Raw genomic sequence first — 20,808 nt, 5'->3', positions numbered from 1 at the left:
GGCAGAGAACCATTATTGATCTCACACACACACAACTTAGAAAACATATGGATCCTCACCCTTGTCAGAATTGACTTGGGTGTTGTAAGCAGTGAGAGCTTTAACATTCTTTGTTCTTCTTCTTTAGTTCAACAAGATTGGTTGAGCATCTCTTCTTTGCATAACATTTCTTTTCAAAGTGTCCAGGTTTGCCACAAAAGTTACACTTCATTTTGCTCTTTCCCTTGAAGTTGCTTTTAGCCAAATATGCCCTTTCTTTGTTATCACTTCTTTGTTTGATCTTTCTTTCCTCTTCCAAGATGGATGCTTCAATTTCCACTAGATTTATCTCTGGTATATTGGTGAGTGTGGTTACAATAGTGCCATATTCTTCAGTGAGACTTCTAAGTAAGATGGCAATTACAATATCTTCATCAAGATCAAACTTGATGCCAGATAACTATATAAAAATGCTCTTCATTGAATTTAGATGTGAAGAGATGGATTCTTCTATCCAAATTTAAATCCAAGAACTCGATAAGCAAGCTAAACTTAGAGCATCTCCCCTGTGCTCCAAAAACATGCTCAAGATGAGTCCATGCAGCATGAGCAGTCTCACATCCATCAATGTGATAGATAAAAGAATCACTTAAACCAAGAGCAATTATAGCTAGTGCTTTTTCATCTTTGGGAAGCCATGAAGCTTCTTCTTCCCTAGTTGTAGGTTTAGTTTCTTTTCTATTAGCCACCTTCTATATTCCCTTTTTCATGAGAATAAACTTCAGTTTTGTTTGCCAAGTGTGGAACCCCTCTCCTTCAAACCTATTTTGAGTTTGGAGGCCATTTTGGGAAGGTCTTACCAATTTAGTGATAGTGTCTAATCCCTTTACAAAAGATCAATCTTTTTGAATAAAGAAATCACCTTCACCATTTAGATGCAAATTGCAAGATAAGAAAATCCTAGTTGTTTGGCATATGCATAACCAGTTGGCTTCTCCCACAACCTCTTAACTAGGGTCTTCTTTACCTTGTACTTTGTCCTTGTAGTTTTCTTGACATTTGAAGAAGTGTGAGAATTTGGCATATTGTCAAGAAATCAACTGAACTTCAAAGTACATTCTTTGAACTGAAAAGGTAAACTCTGATCTCTGAATTGTACTTTCACTTCTCAAGCATTTAGTGTAGCATCAAAAATTTTAAAAATACACTAGAAATGCTTGTAGAGAACATAGGAACTTTAGAGGCTTGATACCTCACTTCAAATAGCAACGAGCTTGGGGCTTTTGTTGCGCAATTAGAGATACATAAGTAAGGAACACTCAGTACAGATCTGAGGCGAAATGGCACATTACTTCTCCCGAGGTAGCAGCATCTTCTCCACTTGAGGAAGCTTTGTCTCCTCTTGAATCGATTGGGTTTTTGTTGATTACCCCCTTGTTATTGGACCAAATCACTCCATATCTCTAATGTGGGTAGCTCTAGTCGTAGAGAAAGCATGGCTCAGAGGAATTACGAGGTAAGAGACTATGGTGACTAGCATTGGAAAAGTGGCGCGGAGGAGACAGAGAAGCGGTGCATGTAGATGGTGACGAAATCCGTCAATCCCTTTGGTCAGATAGGTCGCCTAGGCATAAGGAAGGTCTGGCTGAGAGCGTTTTTCAATCCATTGCGTGGATGAGGAGAACTGAGCTTTCCAAGGTCACGATGGAAGAAGGAGAAATGGGAAGCATTTGGGAAGAAGATGGAATCTTCAAGGAATTTTGTGGATTCTCATTCTAGGCACTAGGATTTTCAACAAGCTTTGATACCACATGTTGGTTCCATGTTGGTATCATAGAGAAAGCAATGAGGCACAATGAACAAATCTTTATTCAAGAGTGGTTACATATATAGGCGACTACTTCCATGTTGGTAGATCTCAGATCCACAATCATCTCCATGATTATCTCAATCAGTCACCTCCTATGATCACTCACACATCACACCAACTTGACATACCTAACTACCAAGTCACTAGAACCTTCTAGTACACCTACACTCACACACTCCTTGCATAGGACTCCAAGTCCATAGGCATACACACACACATCAATTTGCCCCTTCACTAGGATCATCTAGATTTAGATGCTCGTTTGGGAGAGATTAAAATGAAATCGTTTAGACTTCACAAGCAATTATAGCTTGAATGAGGAGATATTGGACTACTTTTTGATTAGTCTTCTCCTTAAGTGCTAGCCTTTGTCATCGACAGAAACTCAGTACGAAGACTTTGTATAAATGGATGCTCAAGTATGTGTGAGTGTGTGGATTTATTTGTATGTGTTAGAGCATATTTTTATATGATGGTCTACACCCATCGTTGGGCGTTGATGACGTTGATAAGGAAAAAAATGGAAAGACAACCAGGAATTATGTACTTCACCACGTCAGATAGCTGAGACTTCATAGGGATCAGTTGCAATGTGGGCTCGTACATGATGAGCTTATGAACCAGATTCCAGAGTATGTGTCTTTGTAATAGGCACTGAGACAAACCCAACCCCCATAAAACTGACTGAACATAGATCACACAGACTGAGAGAGAACCAAAGGACTACACAACCCGAGACAACTAGACGTTAGAACTGAACTTTCCTCAACAACTCAGAGAACAGTCAGCCTCAGAATACTACGAACCCACAGCCCACATGAAGGTTATCTTTGGGACTTTTCAGACATCAACCCACAATCAAGATCCCACAGCCAAGACTCGTAAGCCTCCATCAAGAGCAACAGCTCGTAACTCTTGACGTGATCATAACTACTTCACAGCATCTCCTTCTTAAACACTAAGCTCTAGCATTCCATACATCTCCCCAAAACTGCAGTCAGTGACCAAAGAGTGAGAGGGATTGGCTAGCGGATTGCATCGATCATCTCTGCTCTTACACAACTACGTCCAGCGTTTGTATCTTTCTCTTGCTCGTAGAGTACTCCATACTCATAGCTTCTGTCGCCACAGTCCTCCAGACAGCACAAATGATGCCACAGCAATGCCTCAAGCTTTTACTAAGCAACAGCTCACAACCAGCAAAGCCCACATGGAAGACATCTCAAGCAACAGCCTCAGCCTCTTCTATTTCCTGTATTCTATGCTTTCCGTCACTCAAGATATTCTGCCCAGAACCTCCATGATAGCTATATTTCTCACAGCCAAGTAACCCACGACTCCAGTAAGTAAAAACAGCCCATTGGAAAACAACGCCAACTCACAGCTTCTCTTTTTCATGGTGTATGCTCTCCCTCTGTCATCCAAAATCCTCTAGCGTGCAGTAGCCACGCCCAGCCAAATTCCAAAGCTCTCAGTCGCCCTTCAAAGTACTCTGGCCTGCGTAGTTGAGACACCCTCCACAGTCACGTGGGCCCATGCCCAATTGCCTTGTCGCCTGCCATAGCTGCTCCTCAACCAACCCGTTGGGTATCGCCTCCTAGCAATTCCTTACCACCCCGAGCTCACATCTTCCTTGCCTCCTTGTGCAAACCTTGACCTCCTTCCTAGCTTCCGGCGTAGGCCTTCCCCGCTCCACAATAGCAGCAGCAGACTCAGAGCTCCCCCCTATTGTCAGAGGGCCTCCAACCCCTGTAGTCATGCCACCCCTACTCTCCAAGCTCCTTCTGAGCTCCGCTCGTCTCTACAGCTCGCCCTCCTTCTCCATCAGTGTGTTGCGATTCTCCACTAGGCCACCTTCAAGCTTACGGTTCTCCTCGTCTCCACTACGAGCCTCTCCTGCTCACCATCTCCTGTCTCCACTCGCTCCTTCTGTTCTACCATAAGCGGCGTGCTTCCCTTGTCGGAGCTTCCAGACCCCTCCAGATACACGTGAAGTCCTCCTCTCTTCTTGCAAGCCGCCATCCCAGATACCTGCCAGCTCGCCAACGAGAAGTTTCCCTTCATCCATCACGTAGCCACCTTTGCATGAGCAGGATGCCTTCCCAATCAGTCCAGCCACGTCATCACGTAGAATTTACCACTCTTCCATTTAAAAAATGCAAATATCCCCCAAAGGCAAATTAAAAGCACATTTTGGACCTTTAGTCACACAATTCCCACACACATTAGACACCCTTGCTCTGGAAGTCTGGTACAACCACATTGCATTTCATCATTTCCCATGAAGTCCTTGCAAAACATACTTTATTATCTAAAAAAAGTATACATCAGTCCATCATGCTTGTGAAAGAAAAATCTACAAATGCCAAAAGCCCACACCTACCCTAGATGTGTACAACTATGTGCCTACCCACAGCCAATACAGTGCTCAAAAACTTGATACAGATTTTGTCCTATCCTATATAGCCCGTTTTCAAATCTCCGCAGAGCCGATCGTTGAGATCACCCATTCGAGGTAATGGATATTTGTTCTTAATCGTTAATCGATTAAGGCCATATCCGAGTCTTTCTTCTTCACTAGTAGCACTGGTGCACCCCATGGTAACTTGCTAGGTCTCACTTGATCCAGCCGGATGTATTCTTGAAGTTGCTGCGCAATTTCATCCTCCTCGGCCAAACTTGTTCTATGGGGCTGTTTGAACACACTTTGCACGCCAACAAGATCGATCCGATAGTCAATAGCCCTCACAGGATGTAGACCCATTGGCAGTTCCTTTGGAAACAAGTCTGAGTAAATAGACATAATCTCACGTTTTAGTTGTGCCTCATGTGATTCCTCACTTGAGCTCTGACTAATTACATCTGCTACCTCAGTAGCCAGGGCGTAAGATTCAGCGGACTGATTTATGTCATAAATATACTTCGCAGTGGTTATTCCAATTGCACATTGCTCACCCAATGTTGATGCATCAATGTGGGCAGCCAAATCCATGGCTTAAGTATGACTAAAACAATGTGCTGCAATTTTATCCTATTTGCTGTTTTTGGGGACAGCAAACTTATCATCAACATTATCACAAGTGAGACATGCTTTATAGGTGTTTTGCAAAAAAGAAACTTAAATTATTATCAAACATACCAGAAAGCATCACAGTCTCCAAATTGCAATAACTGAAATGTTTCCAAAGCAGAACAAAATACTGGTGGTATCGGCTAGTGTATCACCACCCAACCATAGATGCCTTAGGATCACCCCGAGCTAAAGGTTAGGCAACCTTCGACCGTAGTCCTCTGCACATATGTCGTTAGGGAGACATAGGCCTAGATGGCCTCTCATCCTAGTTCGGCATTCTCAGGAGGTCCCACTCTTGAGCAATGGCTCTCACTTATGTAGATGTAGGGTGTCTTTGGTGTTTCAAGCCTAAGACTCTCCTTAGTGTACCAAAGGTACACATGTCCTAACTATCCCAAGGTTAGGACACATGACCATAGGTTAGCGTGACCTCCATAACACTAGCCTAGTTATGTCCATGCGTGGACATTGTTAGAAATGACCCAACAGAGGGTACGCACATCGGAAGATTGATAGAATTGCCTAGGAGCTCACATAGTGTGGTGTGGGGTGTGGAATCACAAACTTCTTAAACTTATGTGCATAGAATAGATGTGCAGACTCATCAATAGACAATGAATGAGCCAGCTAGAGAAACCACCAAAATAATATATTTGCGTCCAAAGCTATGGATACAATACAAAAGAGCTAGATCTAGAGTCCCACCATTGGTGTGGTCCTCTGATCTTATCACTAGGTACTCCTCCTATTTGCTGGCTATCTCTAGACTCGAGCCTACGTGCTCCACCTCGAGCGTATGTAGACTCTCCGTCCTTGATCCTTGCACCTTGCTGCCCAAGATGACAGCCAAGGTTCAGCCCTTGAGAGCTCAGTCTGCAGCACACCTTCCACTCTCCTTCACCTCCAGGATGAGGCCCAAGGAAGTATCTTCTGGCTGCTCGTGTTTGCTGCCCTTTTGCTGAGTTGCTGGATGATAAAATGAGGCCTCAGACCTAGCCAAAATAACCGACCAGGGGAGGGGCAAATAGCCGACTCAGTCAGCCCCTCCCTGGCTGACTTGGTCTTCAAAACTGCCCTCTTGGGGCCCTTACAACACCCCCTCTTACTGACACATTCAGGCCCAATGCTAACACGTTGATGATGATGCTCCAGTAACTCCCTGGTCGTAGTCCTCTGGAACATTTTGATGTTGAAATCTTTTCTTGGCTTTTCATCCAGTGGCTCCTACTCCACCAGGTCTGGTTCCGCTTCCACACACCATCCTAGTACACAGGTCCATTTTTGGTAGCACCTCCTAGCACCACCATCTTCAGTCATTTTCTGCCTTCGAACTTGAGCAATCCAGTTGTCACGATCTTCCATTTGTCCCCCTCATAATGAGTGAACAACTTGGAGTCTTCCAGGCATCATGCTCTGAGGGTCTGTTTCAACCCGTGCTTTTGTAGGGTCCGTAACAAATGAATATTTTCAGATAACTTGGACCATGAACTCTCACTGAGTTCTCAAGTAGGTACTCTTTTTGCTTCAGGTCACCTTGTCCATCAACTTCCAACAATCTGCGTCTGAGATTTGAAGAAGCATCCACATTCCCCTTCTGTCTTCAAAGAAGGCCAATTCCTTCCAATCTCGCATTACCTGAGACAAATGAAGAGTAGAGTCTCTCCACAGCATGCTATAAAGGCTCAAATGAAGAACATCAAGTACATACTAGATCGTCGTACTGCCTGTGTGCTTGCTTTGAAAGCAAGCCATGCACCTCATTGAGGCACATACTAAAAGCTTGTGTAATCTTGTACTGTCCCCTTCTGAAGTACAGCATCCATCTGAACATGAGACCCCATGGAATCCACCCTCGTGTCATTGTCAACAGCCATGCACCTGGAAGATACCAAGCACTCCATGCTGTCCGTCACCTTTACCAAGGTCTTTGACTCCTCGTCGACCCACATCTCAATGTCAGACATCTTCATTGTGATTTCTAGCTCAACATATCAATCTTCCATTTGCCCATTTCATCTTCCATTGAGGCATGCAATATACACATAGTCTCTTCATTATTTTCCTTCACCCTTTTCTGCATGCATTCAATCTCTGCATCCTGCGTTTTTGAAACATCTTTCACAGTGGTAAGCATGATTTGATGTGCTGGTTGCTGCCTTTCTGATCAGTAATCTTCTGAGTGTTCATCCATACAGGGCTGTACTCTCTCTCCTCCCCTCTAGTTAGGTGAATTATCAATTTGGCTGGAGCAGCCCCTGTTAGAAAAGCCACCTCCCCATCTGTACACCCCCATATGAGGAGAGCGTGGGGTAAGGTAGACTTAGGGTTTAGGTGGCTGCCACATGGGCAGCACCTAGGGCAGCAGATCCAAAGAGTACCTGGCAATAGAGAGCCACCATGGGAAGGAAGATCTGGCAGAGACATGTCCAGAGGCCGTCCATGGTTGGAAAGAGCCTGATTGCACAGGGTTTGGAGGCTGCAACAGGGCCGTGATGACATCAGCAGCAGTACGGGCTGGAGAAGGGCCTGGCAGAGGCACAATGAAGGTGGGACTGTTGGTGCAGGAAGGCGCCTGCATGGATGATATAGAGGAGCAACAGAAGGTCTGCAAAGGGCCCTGGCAGCAATGCAAGATAGGAGCAAGGGGGGGTTAGGGCTGGTTTGGCTGAGCCAACCAAGTCGGCCAGCAACCAACCAGGCCAGTTGGCCCATTTAGGGCTGGCTGGTCGGTCAGTTTGAAGGGGCCTTGGGCCCTATAAAAGGAGAGGCCTTTGTGAGAAAAACGGAGAGCAAGAGTGAGCAAAGAGTGAGCTGAATGTAGGTCACTCAAAAGGTGGCCTGAATGAAGTGAAGTACAAACAAGAGATGAGGGGTTTTGTCTAAGTGACAAAACCCTAGCTAATCACTAACCGTAGTTAGGGGTTAGACTGTGGTTAGGGGGAAAAACCTCTAAGAGGGAAAAGTGCCCCAAACCCACTTATTACATTACATTGGCCACTGCCGAGAATATAATAGTAATTCTATGACAACCTTATCTAATCACTAATCGTAGTTAGGGATTAGACTATGGTTAGGGAGAAAAACCTCTAAGAGGGAAAAGTGCCCCTAACCCAATTATTACATTACATTGGCCACTGCCTAGAATATAATAATAATTCTAACAGCCTTGGGCCTCATTTTGGTATTCAGCAGTGCAGCTTCCAGCAGAGCAGAAAGGAGCAGCAAAGCACCATCCTTGGGGCTTACATCTAGAAGTTGAAGGAGTGCTAGTGTTGCTGCAGACTTAGCTCAAGTGTGAGGCTGAGACTTGGCTGTGTACAAGGGCAGCAAGGAGCTGAGATCTGGACAGAGCGTCTACATACGCTCGAGGTGGAACTAGCGGGTTCAAGTCTAGTGATATCCGGCAAGTAGTAGAAGTACGTGGTAGTAAGATCAAAGGACCACGCTTTGGTGGGACTTTGGATCTATCTCTCTTTTGTATTGTGTCCATAGCTTTGGATGTAATTATATATTCTTTTGGTAGCTTCTATATGTGACTGGTTCATTGTCTATTGATGAGTCTGCACATCTATTTGATGCACATCAGTTTAAGAAGTTTGTGGTTCCACTCCCCTACACACACTTTGTGAGCTCCCAGGTTATTCTATCAATCTTCCATTGTGTGTACCCTTTGTTGGTCCATTTCTAACAACCCCTTTGACCTAATATCAGGTCACATAGGATCGTGAGGGGAGGCGGACTCCTCTCGCGATAGAGGCGCAAAGGGTGGGTGCTACTAGGGGGTTGCACAAGGTCGTGAAGGTCACGGTATCCTCCCGCAACAGAAGCGCAAAGGGTGGGGGCTGCAGACCAGTCCACACGGCTGGTTAGGCAGGTGCAGAGGCTGAGACAGCCTTGCTAGTGATGACAGAGCTCCCCAAGGGCAACAGAGCCTGTTGGTTGGGGGGGGGGGTGTTTATGACAAGCTAAGGTGGGGTTGGGAGGTGGGCAGAGGGGTGGGAGGGGCTGATGAGAGAGAGAAAGAAAGAAAGAAACATACATTAACGTCCGTGGGAGGCCTCGTGGGCCTATGGGACAAAGTGCAAAGTACACCAAAAGGAAAAAACTCATACAAGCCACAATGGGCTGAAGCAAAGGGTGCACTAAGACCCTTGCTGAGTACCATGCTGAAATAAAGAGCTCAATAGCTCAAGCGAAATCGAGTACAAATATGTCATGTGCTATCTGAAGTAGGCTGAGAGCTGGAGCTGGAACTCAGAATCCAAAACCCAGAACTGTTCTTGCTCGTCTATGAGCGGTGAAAATGTCTCAGATCTGCGTTTGTTGGGTGGTTTCATGCTGTGGTGGTGGAGGGGGACGTGGTCTCCTCGATCTCTGAACCCGTTGAGTTATGTTCAGAGTGACCCCTCGTCTTGGGTAGTCTCCTCTGAGGAAAGGTGTGATAGGTCGGACCTCAATAGAGTGTTGCCCTGGTCACTCTCCGTGTCGCGGGTAGCCTCTGCAGCCCCCTCTTGGTAATCCATATTGCCCGCATATTCGCTAGCTCCTCCTCCTCCATCCCACTGTGTCCGGGAGCTAACTCAAATGTATAGAAATTTGTGACATGCCGTTGTGTCTAGTCAACCTCTGTATCTTGTGGTTTGGTCGCCTTCTACTGCTCTTTGATCTGTCATAGTAGGGTCTCCTTGTGTCAGCACATTTCAAGTCGATAGATCCCAATGCAGATGTGGTCATGGAAGTGGATCAATCGTGATAGTGGGCCGAAGCCACTCCCATCCTGATAGAGACAGTGGTATCCCCTGCGGATCTCATAGTAGACTGGGCAGGCGCAAAGAAAGCGCTCCTATGTCTCAATCACTCCTAGTGTGCATAGCATACAGATCCGCTGCGCTCTGGGTATACATGTTGCTCTCCCTATCTCAATCCTCAACTGATGGGATGAAACCCGAATTTGTTCAATGGTGATCCTTAGTGCATGTGAGACTCCTCTATCCTAGAGATACTAGGGGTTTGATGATGAATCCCTTCTTCGAGAGGCTCATGAAGTAGTCACGGTAGAACTTGGTCTTGGTAGGGAGCTCGTAATCTCCCCTCCAAGTTTCCCCCTTAAGGTTCTTGGACCTTAATAAGAGTGCACTCTAATGTGTCTACTCCCAATGCACGACTCTTTTTATTTCATTGCTAAAATAAGTGCTGTAAGTCCAAATTTGGTGCCATATGAAGTAGTGGCTCCAATTCAGCGGGCCCTATCTACTCAAATAATTCATTGTCATAACAATCTCGGTTAGTGTCCATCATAAATACAAACATATGCCGCACCATCAAATTAGCGCATAATGTAATAATGTTCTAATGTCTATTAAGTAACAAAATAACAAATTTCCTTGTCATGGCACTCCCTCTTGCGTGGATGAGCAAAAGTCCTCTTGTTTAATATCTCTTGCCGCTCTCTCTTGCACATGTTTTCTCTCTCTACTTTTGTTGGAACAACATATGTTCCATGCCATTTATCATTGTATGGGTTACAAATTGTAGTCAAGGATAGCTATGGTAGAGTGTGATCATGTGAGTTAGTGTGTGACCACATTGTGTGTGTGTGTTGGTGGTGTGACTAGATTAGGTGGTAGAAGGTTCTAGTAGGTGTGATTGAGAGATTCTAGGATCTAATTGAGAGAATCAAGCAGCTAGGTGGCTTCTGATTGACGTCATCTATGAGATCACTTGGATGTATCTTGATGCCTATATATTGGGCCTTCTACGCTTGAATAAACAACTCTCTTTTCTATCATCTTGTGTCTCCATCATGCTCCAACATTTGGTATTAGAGCCTCTTCACCCTACTTGAGCCTCTAGACCTCCATTATGCCATGCCTTCATCTTCTTCTCCACTTCCCCCTTCTTCTCCAATTTTCCTCCTCTCTTCCCCAAATTTGTGAGTGCTAGTTCTCCCTCATCTTTCAGTCATTTCCCACCAAACTTGGGCAGTATTTTCCCCTCATGTAGGCGCACTTGTAGGCGCACTTTCACCGTAGAGGAATTAGAGACATCTCCCTTGTACTACCCGTGCTGCGACGATTATTGCATGGCGAAGTATTGATTCATTCGGCCTGCTCCGACACAATTTCACCAAACCCTTTTAGGTGCTGTTGGGAAATGGTATGAGCTCCTTGCTGCTCATATCTGGGCTCAAATAGTCAACTAGTTGAGGAGAAATCATCGAAAAACCAGTTGGGATTCAAGCAGTTTGTACTGGCGACCTGACGTGCAATTTTGCCCATCCTTGGCTGAGGATATTGTTACCAATTTACCAACATCCAAAATGGTGGATATTGAAGCTTCTCTTTTGGAAGAGGAGAGGAAGATCAAGCAAAGGAGCACCAACACCATTTACAAAGAAGAGGAAGCATATTTCATGAAGACCAAGAAGGACTTCACCAACAATAACTTCAAAGGCAGTATTGGATGCGGATTTTTTGGCAAGAACAATCATAACAAAGAGGATTCTTACTTGAGGAAAAAGACCAAAGACTTTGATAGTTGAAGACAATCTTGAAGAAGTTGAAGAAGAAGTAGATGCCTTACTTGAGGCTAACTTTGTTTTCTAACTTTGGTTTCTAGGCTACTATTGCATGGAGGACCTCTTGGCCCAACATTTGAAAGGCATGTGAAAGGCATCTTCCAATCAGATTTGTATCAAGCTGAAGGAGATTCAAATCCCTATCGTATCTCGATATGTATCCATAGTGTGAGCATCTGAGCATCTAGGATGTATCATTCTCTAGGCATTAGAACATCTGTTTGTAGGGGGGACTGTTGGGACAACATATGTTCCATGCCATCTATCACTGTATGGGTTACAAAGATAGCTATGGTAGAGTGTGATCATGTGAGTTAGTGTGTGACCACATTGTGTGTGTGGTTGGTGTGACTAGATTAGGTGGTAGAAGGTTCTAGTAGGTGTGATTGAGAGAATCAAGGAGCTAGGTGGCTTCCGGTTGACATCATCTATGAGATCACTTGGATGTATCTTGATGCCTATATATTAATCTTGAATAAACAACTCTCTTTTCCATCATCTTGTGTCTCCATCATGCTCCAACAACTTTGCATTTGGATCGCCTCTTTATAATCTGCAAATCTCTGTGGAAAATCTATAAAGAACACTTCTTCCATCTGTTTTAAGTCACTGGCTGGTTTTTAAACTTAAGCAAATACATACATCTTTTTTTTTCTGTGGGTCCTCTTCTCTTGATGGTAGACGATCCCATGTTCAAGTTCTAGTTTCTCTTGATGCTGAATGCAGAAATATCACCGAGGTGTCCCTTCAATTTGCTCACATGAAAGACATTCTTCATGCACCAGTTAAATGGTAATCTCAACTTGGGCCTTCTTGACATGTTCTTATATTTGCTCACTAACGTGTAACATATTCTCGGCAAACTGGTTAGCAGCCCTCCAAAAAAGGAAAAACATCTCTCCCGAATGTGTTATTGCATTGGATAAAGATTGGCCATAGATGATCCCACTAAAATATCTATCTCTGTATATATATTCTAGAGACCTTCCCAACAGGAATTTAGGTTCCTCCCTTTTATTCCCACAGCTTTTGTTCAAGAAGTCTGTGTCTGCATCTAATCCATTCTCTATTTGTAACAGCAATTTCTGAAATTCTTGTGCGTGTGTGTATGAGAGAGAGAGAGAGAGAGAGAGAGAGAGAGAGATGACCGTAAAAAAAATGAAGAGGACAACTTGGACTGGAACATGATGCCTCGTGCATCCCTTAAAGTTGGGAGTAACAAGAAAGATAGAATTGAGAAATTTACACAGGGTTGTCTGTTTCAGGTTTGAAAGGCCGCACCAGTAAAAGATTGATTCCAATGGCGGAAGTGAAGCAACATCAAAGTGAGGGTGATTCTTGGACTGTGCTCAAAGGAATAGTATACAACATTTCTCCTTACCTCAGATTTCATCCTGGCGGTAATTTTGCAAAATACTGCTGATTCTTTATTGCAAATACTGCAGAGTTGGTTCTGTATATGCATGTTGGGGGAGCCAGCACTGCATCTTGTCAGTTTTTCCCACTTCAAAATCATGTTTATCAAAACCAATTGTCTCCCCCTTGCATCCTAATAACTTACTTTGCTGATATGGTGTTGTAGTCAGAGCTGCTGAGCTCCCCGTCCTGCCTCTCCCTGCTGCCCTCCGTCCTACACCCCTCTCCCCTCCCTCGCAGCCCTTCCCTTCCCCTCCCTCCTCTCCCTGCCAGCCCCTCCTCCCAGGCTGCTTCCCCCTTCTCCCGCTTCTGTCCCCCCTCGCTTCCTCTCCCTCTACCCTCCCTCCCTACCCCCGCTACCTCTCCCGCCCTACCCCACTCCCTCTCTCCCTACCCCGCTAGCTCCCCCTCCCCTTTCCGCTGCCTCTCGCTCCCTACCTTGCTCCCTCTCTCCCTACCCCGCGAGCTCCCCCTCCCTTCCCTGCTACCTCTCCCTCCCTACCCGACTCCTTTCCTCTCTCCCTTGCTGCTCACCCCGCCTCTCCCTACCCCCCCGCTGCCCTTCCCTCCTTACCCCTTGCTCCCCCTACCCCGCTCCCCCTACCTGCCTCTACCTCCTATCCTGCTCCCCCTACCCGCCTCTACCTCCTACACTGCTTCCCTCTCCCCTCCTCTCCCTACCCCCCTGCTGCCCTCTCCCCTCCTCTCCCTACCACCCCGCTGCCCCTCCTTCCTCTCCCCCTTCTCCCTCTACTCCTTGCTCCTCCTACCCCGCATCCCTTTCCCTCCCCCGCCCCTTCCTTCGGCCCCTGCCTTTGCTTCACCACCTCCCTCCCTCGCTGTCCCCCCTCTTCATCCCCTGATGGAACAAGAGAGAGATTTTCTCTCTCTGGTAGCAGGTTGTCGGACGGACAGAGCATCCTCATGTTCGTGTCGGCCCTTCCACCTTGATTGACGAATGGGTTCCCATTCAGCCAATCCTCGATTGCTTCCACCGGCCGCAAAAACTATCACCTCACTCTTTGCTCGCATCCACGGTTCCCACCCCTCTAGGCTATAGGCTAGGGATTGGATGCTTTCGGCTTTACCTGGAGACCTCGTAGGGCACCTCACCGATGTTCGTTTGCTCGGACAAGGGTTCTTCCAGGTGGTATTTGATTCTCCAAAGGTAGCAGGTTCAGTACTCAGGGCTAGTCCTTTGGCATTGAGCTCAAGGAGGATCTTTTTGACACCCTTTACTTTGGGTTTCGATCCAGTAGAGGAAGATAGTAGGGTTACCTCACTTTTCATCAGGTTCCCTCGGCCTTCCTCAGTTCTACCATCGACTCTTACCGTCCATAGGAGCTACTTTTGGGTTGGTCACAGAGATCCCCTCTCTCCTTGGCATGCTCTCTTCAGCGGTAGAGACTGTCAGATCGGATGTGATACCACGGGTCAGGGTCATTGTCTCTAACCCTGATATTGCAGATGATCACATTATGCTTCAGCAATCAGATGGTTTCTTTTTTCAACAGAGAGCTGAGATTGTTGGGAGACAGGATCAGTGCAGGACCCTTGGACACTTCGTTGGGGATTGCCTAAGGAAGAAGAAAAGACCCAAACGGTTTATTCTGCCTTCTCGTCCTACTTCTACAAGCGCTACCAGAGCTCCCTCTTCTTGCCCAAGACTTTTGGGACCAACTCCTAGACGTGGATCCTCTTCTTCAGCGCGCACAATATAAGCGGTACCTCGTTGGATGCCTGTGAGGGTTGTTGACACTCCGTCACCTCGGACCATTCTCAGTTATAGGCAGGTGATATAACTACAGGTGTAGATGTGGTTGCCCTAGTCCCCTCACCTGCTCATCAGGAGGGGTAACCCATTTCTTCAAATCCTATCACTGATGTGCCTGATCAGGCCCCCTTCCCTCTGTTAGTCACACTTCACCTCTTGATAGATGTAAGGGGTTTTTTCTCCTTCTCCCTCAGGTGCAGGGATTCTTCGCACTCCTATGCTATTTCCCACCTACAAGAACTCTTTTGCATTAATGGCAAATTTGGTAGAGTTTGAGACAGAGGAGTTGGTACTCTCTATCTTGGGGGAGTTAGTTATTGGGATTCCGTTGGACAGGGTTTCCATCTCTGTTGGAGTGGGCTTTCTTTCAACAATTGATTTCTCTCCACTTGACAAGAGGACTCTTTCATAGGAGAGGATTTTCTCCAATACCAGGTCGGGTAGGACCTTTCACCTGGCCTCCTCCCGTCGATGAGGATTGTTAGTTGGAACGTTCAGGGCCTCGGTGGTATACCTCATTGTCGCCGTAGGTAGCTGATTCGTAACCAACTCCATCCAGGTATTTCAAGTGGTCCCATTGATATCCTTATGCTCCAAGAGCATAAGTTGGATGGTAGAGATTGTGCCAAGTCAGGTAAGCTTCTTTTTTGCCATACTTTTTGGTCACCTACCTTGGGCACCAGGGGAGGTATTTGCATTTCTATCTCTTTGTCGATGCTCCCCTTGGTCATTGGACACGGAGTCATAGTCCCCTCTAGAGCACAGTGGGTTATTTTGATGATTGGCGGGCATAAGGTTGGCCTCCTTAACCTTTATGCACCCAACTTGAGAGAGAATTGTGTCCTCCTTTGGAAGGAGTTGCTCTCTTGGTCACATATTGCAGATTCTTGGATTATTGGGGGCAATTTCAACATCGTTGAAATGCCTTCAGACAAAAGAGGGATGATGCTTTTCACACTCAGCCATAGTCTCTTCTGTTTTCTTGGTTGAACAAGAGAGTAAGGATGCCTATCCATGCACGGATTGACAGATTTTGTGGATGATTGAGCACTAGATAGAGGTGGGACAGTTTGCATCAGTGGAAGGGTTTCCACTTCAGATCATTTTCCGGTTGTTTTGGTGTTTTCAGAGCCTCCGGTGAGAGGCCGCTCTGCCAGTATCAGGATTCCAGATGCCCTCCACGCAGAGGAGGGCCTCACAGAGGCAGTGCTACGGATTTGGGATTCTCACCTCCAAGGTGGGCAGCTGTCCCTGTCAGATGTGGCTGCAGCCCTCACTAATATTAGCAGCTTTTATCATTCTGTTGCTAGTATTAGGAGAGATGAGATTCGCAGGAGAGAGATTGCCATTCGAGAGCAGCTGGTAGCTCTTCAAAGAGAAGAGCAGAAACGGCCTGCAGATGCTTGGATTCAAGAGCGCCTTGTTGCAACAAGGGCTCATCAGCAGATACTTTTAGATCAGAGAGCAGAGTATGCCTTTCACGCCAGAGAGTCTTTCTGGACGCAGATCGTAGGTAGAGTCAACAAGCAATTCTTCTCTACTCTCAGCCCTAGACATAGTAGAGAGTGTTTTGTAGCTTGTTGACTCAGACGGGATACTTCAGACACATCCAGTTGCCGTCATGTAGATTGCTTCAAATTACTATGCCTCCCTTCTGACTGCAGATCTTGATTCACAGGCCATAGATGATGCTAGACAGGTTATTTGGCTGCATATTCCTATGTTGGTGGATAGAGGTATGAGGATGCACGCTTCACCAACATAGAGTTCAGGACCGCTCTTACTGTCCTTCATAAGGGTAGCTGTCCAAGGTCAGATGGGCTTACACCTTTTTATTTTATTTTTTGGGATCAGATTGGGGATTACATCACCTTAGCCCTGCAGGGCGTTTGGGACTCGGGTGAGATGTCGGACTCACTCTCGGAGGGTCTCATTCATCTTGTCCCAAAAGGAGGTTGCAGAAATTTAGTGTTTCAGTGGAGACCGATCACCTTACTGGGCACTTTGTATAAGATCTTGGCAAAAGCCATCAGCTTGCGATTGCAGCCCATTCTACCAGATCTTATACATGACATACAGACACGCTTTTTCCATGGCATAAGCATTTTTGATAATATATTCTCATTTTGGGAGGCTTTTGAGTGGGCTATGCATGAAGGCCATAGATTGGCAATTCTACTTCTGGATTTCAAAAAAGCATATGACAGGGTAGATTGGGGTTTTCTAGGGTGAACCCTTCTTCGCTTTGGATTTTCAGATTTGTGGATTAGAGGGGTTTATGCTCTTTACAGGTCAGCCCATAGCCAGGTACTCATTGGTGGAGTCAGGGGAGACAGGTTTCAGATATCCAGATCAGTCCGACAGGGATGCCCTCTAGTCCCCTTTCTATTCTTATTTGTGGTTGAAGCTATGAGCCTCTATATCAGAGCTCAAGCTGATATTTTTGGGCTGAGACTTCCGTTGAGACAGGAAGAGGAGTTGCTAGACAGTGAGCTGGCAGATGACAGCTATTTTTTTGGATGCCATTCCACAGACAATCACCTCTTTTAGGACGACCTTGGATTTATTTTGCATCGCAGCAGGGGCTCTCATTAACGCAAACAAATTCAATGGTTTTTGGATTAGTGATGAGGACACTCCAGATTGGGGTGCTGATATTGGATTTACTTGGATTCAGAGGGGTGTCTCCGTCAGGTATATTGGATGCCAAGTTGGGGTGGGCATTTCTCTAGCACATCAGTTCGCTCCCGTGTTGGAGGGCATCAGGAGGAAACTCCTATTTTGGAGTTCGGCCAGACTTGACCTTGCATCCAGAGTGGTGGTTGTAAACCAGGTATTGTTGGCTACATCCTGGTTTGTTTACTCTTGTTGGTGCCAATCTACAAGCAGTATCACTCAGCTCAAGAGACCTATCAGGAATTTTTTGTGGAGTGGATTAGACGGTACTTCACATGTGATAGCCAAGGTGGCTTGGGAGAGTCTTTTTCTACCCACTGAGGAAGGGGGCCTCAATATTATTGATCCAGACTTGCAGTGTAGAGCCTTGCTTTGCAAGATGGTGGTCAGAGGTTTGATGCTTGGTCAAGAGCCTTGGAAGGATTTTTTCTTGCGCAGTATACAGACATGCGCACCTTCTCAAGGAGGAGATTGGATGGACAGCGCTAGATGGATCTTTACGTCAGCCTGTCTCAGATCTCCTACTTCGCCTCTCGTGGTTGCCATTCTGAAGACTTGGGACAGCTTCAAAAGTACTCTTCGAAGAGTTCCATCCTCCTCTCCTGAAGAAACTGACAGACAATCCATCATGTGGAATGATTGGATACTAGATGAGCATGGCAGATCACTGGGCATGTCACATTATATGCAGTGGTCTAGATGGGAGTTAAAACTTGCATCCACGGTTGGTGCTTGGAAAGCTTTCAGGATGCTTCCAGAGGATTAGAGAGCCATGATGCAGCATATAGATGTAGCCATACCAGTGGAGTGGATGGATATAGTCCATTTGCCTATTTCCGAGTCCACGTGTTAGGGGCTTTTTCGAGGATAGGTATCCCTCTGCAGGTTATAGCCTTGCGAGATGCACATGAGGATACCCTTGTCTTTTAGGTTCATGCAGGAGGCAGACTTCGCAGATCTTCAGAGGACATTCTTTTGGAGGCTCCTTTTCAGCTTGTCTGGATTGCAAGATACCTGGAGATGAGTAGAGACTCACAGTGGTATCTTGATCCAGACCCCGTTCTTCTGGCTATTGGATCTTGGAGGCTTTGGTTGTATGGAGGTTCCCTATTAGATCCTTGCAGTGGGATCCAAGGGAATGGGTGTGGATAGTTACATGGTCAGAAATGCTAGGAGATTCCAGCTCAGTTGTAGGGGCTGGAGAGCTCCTCAGTTGTAGGGGTTGGAGAAATGCCAGGAGATTCCAGCTCAGTTGTTGGAGGCCGTCTAGAGCTCCTCATTGGGATACTTTTCAGATTTCTGCAGAGCTGCAGACAAACTTTTGGAGGAAGCTTTGGAAATCTCTCAGGAATAGGAAAACCACGTTATTCATCTGGCTTACTATTCATGGAGGGATTGCAGTGAACTTGTGGAGATCCAGGTTCGGGGCTGACCCTACATGTCCTTCATGCCACTCAGCAGTCGAGTCAGTGCAGCACTGCCTTTGGGAGTGCACTCAGGCGAGGACGGTTTGGAAGGGTGTTGCTAGGATACTTTGCACTTTTCATAGAGCACCCTTCTTCATGACTTGGGGATCAAATGCTTGGTTGTCACTCACTGGTCCACAGGCTATCTTTGAGGGACATGACATGGACACAACTTTCTTTGTTCGACGACATATTGTGGAGTCATGCTCCCTCCGGGATGTTCCATTTACTCCATTCAGAGCTCCCAACGCTTTTATAGACACATCTTGGGAGATTTTGGCTAGTATCACAGCATGGCATATTTGGAGAGCCAGATGTACAGAGGCTTTGGAGGACTCCCGGGTTTACCCTTCTCAGACACTATGGCCAGTATCAGGGTAGATACTATACACACTTTGATGGCCATTTGGGCGAACATACAGGAAACCTCCAGGACTGCTATTGCTAGGAGGGTTGCTTTTCTCAGAGCTGTTTTTTCTCATGCTTGACATGATGTACTCTCGCACTTGAGCTTGCTCTGTGGTTTTTATTCATACTTAATGAAGTACTTTTCTTGAAAAAAAATAATAATCATGTTTATCAGACAGGTTTACTGTCTCTTGTATAGATGGATTTGGATCTTAGCATATTAGCAAGGTTGTATTGCTATGTGTGGGTTTGAGCCGAACCCGTGTGCTGATGATGCGATGAGGCATGTCATTTTGCGTGATAGTTTGAAACTTTGTGATTGGGCGAGCTCATCATCATGAGCGTGGACATGAAGTACTTGTTTAATCCTTGAATAGGCTTATGCTGAGCGTCTGGGTGCATTGCTGACTTGTGACTATTTTTGTAAGACTTCAGGTACAGACATGCTGATGAAAGGAGCTGGGAAGGACTGTACTGCTCTTTTCAGTATCCTTGAACGGATGCTTCTTTTTGTTTTTTTCTTTTGGTTTGCTAGTCTTCCCTCCTAGTTTGATTTTCTCGTACAGTGATTTATTGAGGGGAGAAGGGGTGGGGTTGTCAAGCCTGTCTCTGCATTTTAAAGTTTGCTTTTGTGATATGCGCACAAATTGCAATTATTCCATGCATAGTTTATGTAATGCGAGTGTGGGATTTGATGTTATAGCTTGCCTTTAGCAATCTGGTAGACAAATATCACAGCTGGCGGGGTGGGGGTGGGGCCAAGCCTGTCTCTGCATTTTCAAGCTCGCTCACAAAAGTACAATGATGCCATATATAGTTTATGTGATGCCAGTGTAGGATTTGATATCATAAACTACCTTTAACGATCTGGTAGACAAATATCACAGCTGGGTGAATGCAGAATTTCTACTCGAAAAATGTTTGGTAGGCTATTTGGATGTGGAAAAGACGAATGAGCTCATACAGCATATGACTTCTTAACAGTCTCTTTTGTGAACTGCGGCATGGAAGCTTGATGTAGAATTAAATGACAAATTGCATCGAGCAATAACATTGGATTGGCATCAGACTCATCAATCTCATACAGCAAGCTATAGTATTAAGTACATGTATTTTTTGTGAGAGATTATTCTTGATGCAAAATGCTTCTGGGAAAGCTGATGACAAGTGCTTTTCCTCAAAAGACATTGTAATATTTTGACAACAAAAGCTGTTGATGTCGTTGACATCACCCTATTTGGACTCTACTGTGGAAGGATTTTGGGGTTCATTTAGGAGGGAGAGTTAATATCAATTTGCACTCTGGAAATGAGTGACGTTTCTTTTAATACAATCTTTGTGGGATGCTTAGTCACGGAATTGCATTGGCATGTGATTATTGAGTTGTTCCTTAATTCAGATAACTAGCAATCCTCAATATGATTCTAAAAGTTGTAAACATGTGGTATGCGCAAAGCCTGACGTGCGGAGCCCGAAAGCCCGATGGAAGCAAACATTTAGTCAATTAATTTTAGACAATAAGACCCAAATGTTCTCTTCATTTCGGAGAAAGGGGAAATATCAAATTAT

At 45.6% G+C, this 20,808-nt stretch overlaps 1 protein-coding gene across 1 annotated transcript in view; it reads left to right on the top strand.

Annotated features, from left to right (window-relative positions):
• RLF (reduced lateral root formation) overlaps nucleotides 1–20,578 on the top strand; it is a gene marked incomplete at its 5' end in the record, with an annotated part of 31,943 nt that extends 11,365 nt beyond the window's left edge. Inside the window, 3 exons of the mRNA XM_087392075.1 lie at nucleotides 12,765–12,899; nucleotides 19,675–19,725; nucleotides 20,114–20,578. Coding sequence (XP_087248201.1) covers nucleotides 12,765–12,899; nucleotides 19,675–19,725; nucleotides 20,114–20,220 — 293 coding nt within the window. The remainder of the gene's footprint in view (nucleotides 1–12,764; nucleotides 12,900–19,674; nucleotides 19,726–20,113) is intronic.
• Nucleotides 20,579–20,808: the final 230 nt, after the last annotated feature.

The sequence above is a fragment of the Dipteris shenzhenensis genome, chromosome 20 (genome assembly GCF_047967505.1).
Source record: "Dipteris shenzhenensis isolate YYH24624 ecotype China chromosome 20, Dip_SZ_1.0, whole genome shotgun sequence".
In the NCBI taxonomy this organism is placed as follows: domain Eukaryota; kingdom Viridiplantae; phylum Streptophyta; class Polypodiopsida; order Gleicheniales; family Dipteridaceae; genus Dipteris; species Dipteris shenzhenensis.
The sequence above is the reverse complement of the archived record's forward strand: the minus strand, read 5'-3'. Positions and strand labels throughout refer to the sequence as shown.